This window comes from Myotis davidii, unplaced genomic scaffold (genome assembly GCF_000327345.1).
Source record: "Myotis davidii unplaced genomic scaffold, ASM32734v1 scaffold135, whole genome shotgun sequence".
In the NCBI taxonomy this organism is placed as follows: domain Eukaryota; kingdom Metazoa; phylum Chordata; class Mammalia; order Chiroptera; family Vespertilionidae; genus Myotis; species Myotis davidii.
In genome coordinates this window covers 4,876,349-4,880,937 of record NW_006289813.1, presented here as the reverse complement: position 1 = coordinate 4,880,937, position 4,589 = coordinate 4,876,349, and the positions used below count along the sequence as shown (strand labels likewise).

General features: G+C 33.5%; 1 protein-coding gene across 1 annotated transcript in view; it reads left to right on the top strand.

The window, feature by feature from the left end:
- Positions 1–4,589, top strand: part of IPO11 (importin 11) — a 138,026-nt gene that overhangs the window by 104,227 nt on the left and 29,210 nt on the right. The window contains exon 27 of the mRNA XM_006762425.2: positions 1,649–1,770. Coding sequence (XP_006762488.1) covers positions 1,649–1,770 — 122 coding nt within the window. The remainder of the gene's footprint in view (positions 1–1,648; positions 1,771–4,589) is intronic.

The window sequence follows — 4,589 nt, the reverse complement described above, 5'->3', positions numbered from 1 at the left end:
TGTTATGAGGGTGATGCTGGCTTCATATAATGAGCTTGGAAGTGTTCCTTCCTCTTGAATTTTTTGGAATAGTCTGAGGAAGATAGGTTAGAGTTTTTCCTTGAATATTTGGTAAAACTCCCCTGTGAAGCCGTCTGGTCCTGGGCTTTTGTTTGCTGGAAGCTTTTTGAAGACTGACTGAATTTCTACCATAGTTATTGGCCTATTGAGATTTTTTAGATTCTTCCTGATTGAGTTTTGGAAGGTTGTATTTTTCTAGGAATATGTCCATTTCCTCCAGGTCGTCTAGTTTGTTGGAGTAGAGTTGTTCATAGTATTTTTTAACAATCATTTGTATTTCTGTAGGGTCTGTTGTTATTTCGCCTCTATCGTTTCTGATTTTGTTTATTTGGGTCCTCTTTGTTCCTTGGTGAGCTGAGATTCTTTTTCAGTCTACATGATCAGTACGTTTGGTTGTGTCTTACCTATAGATTTCTATCAGTCATGGTTCTCTAGAAAAGTTGAACTGTGTGTGTGTGTGTCTCTGTGTGTGTGTGTGTGTGTGCCTGTGTGTGTTGTGTATAGAGAAAGGGAGGGAGGGAGGATGAATGTGTGTGTTGTGTACATGCACACCGGAGATATTTTAAGGAATTGGCTCATATGATTGTAGGGACTAGCAAGTTCTAATTTTGTAGGGCAGGCTGGAAACACAGGATTTCTGTGTTATAGCCCTTAAAAACTTGTTTTGTTTTTATTATAGTTGACATATAATATTAGTTTTAAGTATACAACATAGTGATTCATCATTTATATGCCTAACAAAGTGATTACCACTATAATTCTAGTAACCATATGTCCATCATATAGTTATTACAACATTATTGACTATATTTGTAGGCTATCCATTACAACCCTGTGATTTATTTTTTAACTGGAAGTTTGTACTTCTAAATCATTATCCTTCCATTTTCTGCCTAAGACCTCATCCCCCTCCTCTCTGCAATAATTATTTTGTATCTATGAGTTTGCTTTATTTTGATCATTAGTGTGTTTTTTTTATTCTACATATAAGTGAAATTAAATGGTGTTTTTCTCTGTCCACTTTTCACTTAACATAATATTCTAGGTCCATCCATATTGTTGCAAATGGCAAAATTTCATTATTTTTATGTCTGAGTGATATTCCATTCTATACATGTTACATTTTCTTTGTATAGTCTTCTATTGATACATAGTCTTGAAGCAGGATTTCTCCTTTTCTGGAAAACCTTAATTTTTGTTCTGAAGACTTTAAACTGATTGAATGAAGACCACCCCACATTAAGTAGGGTAATCTCTTGTACTTAAAGTAACACATTGTAAATGTTAATCAGACCTATAAAATACTTTTACAGCAGCATCTTGAATAAACAACTGGATACCTAACCCTAGCTGAGTTGAACAAGTAAATCTATTTAGTTCTCAGAATTAATTGGCTCTCAGGATTAATTCAAGTTGAATTAGGTTTGCTTAAATTATTCCTTCCTGGTTCAAGGTTTGCCCCAAATTCTTATATTCTAATTCTGTGGTTGCTGCAATTGAACTTTAATCATGCCTTATGAGATTTTAGCCTATCCACAAGTAGATAGTATTTCAAATATTTTGAGATGCCTCTTGGTCTTTCTTTCAGATGGATCAGCTCTTGGGGAATATGATTGAAATGTGGGTTGATCGTATGGATAACATTACTCAGCCTGAAAGAAGAAAACTTTCAGCTTTGGCTTTGCTTTCTCTTCTGCCATCTGATAATAGGTGAGGAAACATTTTCTTAAAATTTGTTTCTTTAAAGCATCAAAATATTAGCACTGTTTTGGCCATTTGGAATTGCTGTGTATTTCTGGACAGTGTTGTTTATTGTATATGTATGCTAATTTGTTAGTAGATAATGATGTGGCCAGTGTTAGTCTAGATCTAAAAATATGTGAATGGGAGTGGCCGGCACTGCAATTTAATGGTCATATTCATTTTTCCAATTTATTTGATTCTTGTCTGAATTTCCATTTTTTATAATAACCAGATTTTATTAAGGTCCTCTTTATATTTAGAGGACCTTAATAAAATCTTTATATATAGAGGCCCATGACATAATTTAGGAAGATTTATATTCACATACTTTAGTGCCGTCATCAGCAAACTGTGGCTTGCGAGCCACATGCGGCTCTTTGGCCCCTTGAGTGTGGCTCTTCCTAAGCCTTAAGAGTACCCTAATTAAGTTAATAACAATGTACCTACCTATATAGTTTAAGTAAAAAATTTGGCTCTCAAAAGAAATTTCAATCATTGTACTGTTGATATTTGGCTCTGTTGACTAATGAGTTTGCTCACCACTTCTTTAGTGGAAGGTAATATTGAAGTCAGCAGTATTGTTATTTCCTATTATAATCTTTCTTCTACTTACAACTACATAGTTGTTAGAGTTTGGGGAAAGTTTTCTCCCTTCCACATACCCAGTGATGTTCCCTGGTTAATTTCCCATGTAATAGTAATTTCCTGTTCCTGTGTTTCTTTTAGACTTCGCAGTATAACATTTCCCTTGCCTAAAATAAGCAGGTCTAGAGAATAATATTGATAATGATTTTCTTAACCAGGCTAAATTGGGAAATGTTATTTTTCTCTCCTTTCATTCTAATGGATTTTCAAATGCAGAAATATATTGTTCTAAAGCAGGGTTTCTCAACCACAGTTCTAGTGACATTTGGGGCCAGACGATTATTTGTTGAGGGGCAGTCAGTCCTGTCCATTGTAGGATACTTAGCAGCATCCATGGCCTCTATCCTCTAGATGTGCCAATGGAACCTCCCACCTCCTGTTTAGAAGCACTGCTCTGAAGAATGATCATTGAGAAACTTAGCCTCTTTTACCCTAATCCATCATTTCTGGTTCAGAAATTTGATAAAAGACTTAGACTTTATAACCACACTCAAATCCTAGTTCAATTGTGAATGACAGTGGTCAAGTAACTTAACTTCCCTGTGCTTACCTTTCCTTGTTTTTAAAATGGGGATACTAATAGCATCTTTCCGATGAGGGTATTGTAAAGGTTAAATGAGTTTACATATGTAAAGTCAAACTAGACAGATGAGGTTAGTTGTTTTTATTTTGCTCTTTTCTTTTTCTCTTCCTCATTTATCCATCTATCATTCAGTTACCTTAGTACAAAGTTCTAAAAGCTTAAGTTTCTGTACATGCATTCTTTTTAAATTCAGTACATTTTTAGTATCTGTATGTTTATTAATTCACTTAAAAAATGTGTTTTAACCACCTATGTGCTAAGGAATGTCACCTTCTGCTTCATGAAGTTTTATAGTATTGTGCATTATCTCCAACTTAATGATAGATGAATTTGCTTATGTGTACTCTATACAGTCTTATTATATCTTCTTGGTCACTTTCTGAACATAGTGCAATCATTTTTTTGGTTGCTTAATTGTGCAGTACAATTGTCTTGTGTCCTTTTGTTTTAGGATTTCTTTCGCTATAATAATTTCAAGTTTGAATTTTATTCCTTTTTTAGTGTCTATAATATTCCTACATGGAGTAAAGTTTTCTTCAGCTAATTTTTTATGTGAAAATAACGTAATTTACACTTTCCTCTTTTAATGGTTTCCAAAGAGTTTTCCTCCAAAGCCATATATTAAGCAAAAATTATTACTTGTAGATGAGAGCAATCAAACTTTCCTTTGATATGTTCTCTAAAATAGCAATTCATCCTCCATCTTTAAGAACACATTTTTTTTTATAATGCAGTTCTAAGAATTTCAGTTGCGAATAAGTTTCTCAGAGATCAAGTATTTTAAGAATTTTAAATTTCACTTTATTTTATTTTATTTTATTTTTAATATATTTTATTGATTTTTTACAGAGAGGAAGGGAGAGAGAGATAGAGAGTTAGAAACATCGATGAGAGAGAAACATCGATCAGCTGCCTCCTGCACACCTCCTACTGGGGATGTGCCCGCAACCCAGGTACATGCCCTTGACCGGAATCGAACCTGGGACCTTTCAGTCCGCAGGCCGACGCTCTATCCACTGAGCCAAACCGGTTTCGGCGAAATTCCACTTTTTTTTAGATTAAAGAAGTCACCAATGGAGTATTTTTTTAAAATTAAATTTATTGTAATGACATTGGTTAATAGGATTATATTGGTTTCAGGTGTGGATCTCTATGTTATACATCAATGTTGATTATTTAACATAAACTAGTTGAATAATTCAAAAAAAGATTGACAAACCACCAGAGGTTTTGATGGTATGATGGCTTGCTTTCCAAGAGAAATTGCTTTTTAATAAAATCCCTTGTGTATCAGGTTTACTAAATCTACTTGGATTGGACACTTAGTATCTCCCCATAATTTTCATTTATCTCAAGAATAGCATATATAATATCATCATTTAGAAACTTACTATTTGAAAATTAAGATAATTTTCTAAGTCATTTTGTAACTTTATAGTATTTTTGTATAGTTTAAATATAGTTGAATAAAGGGCAGTGTACAGTTTTAAAATTATGGACATGTTGTTTTACCTGAATAATGATTGATTTAAACTGGCTGTCCTAAGTGAATATTTAA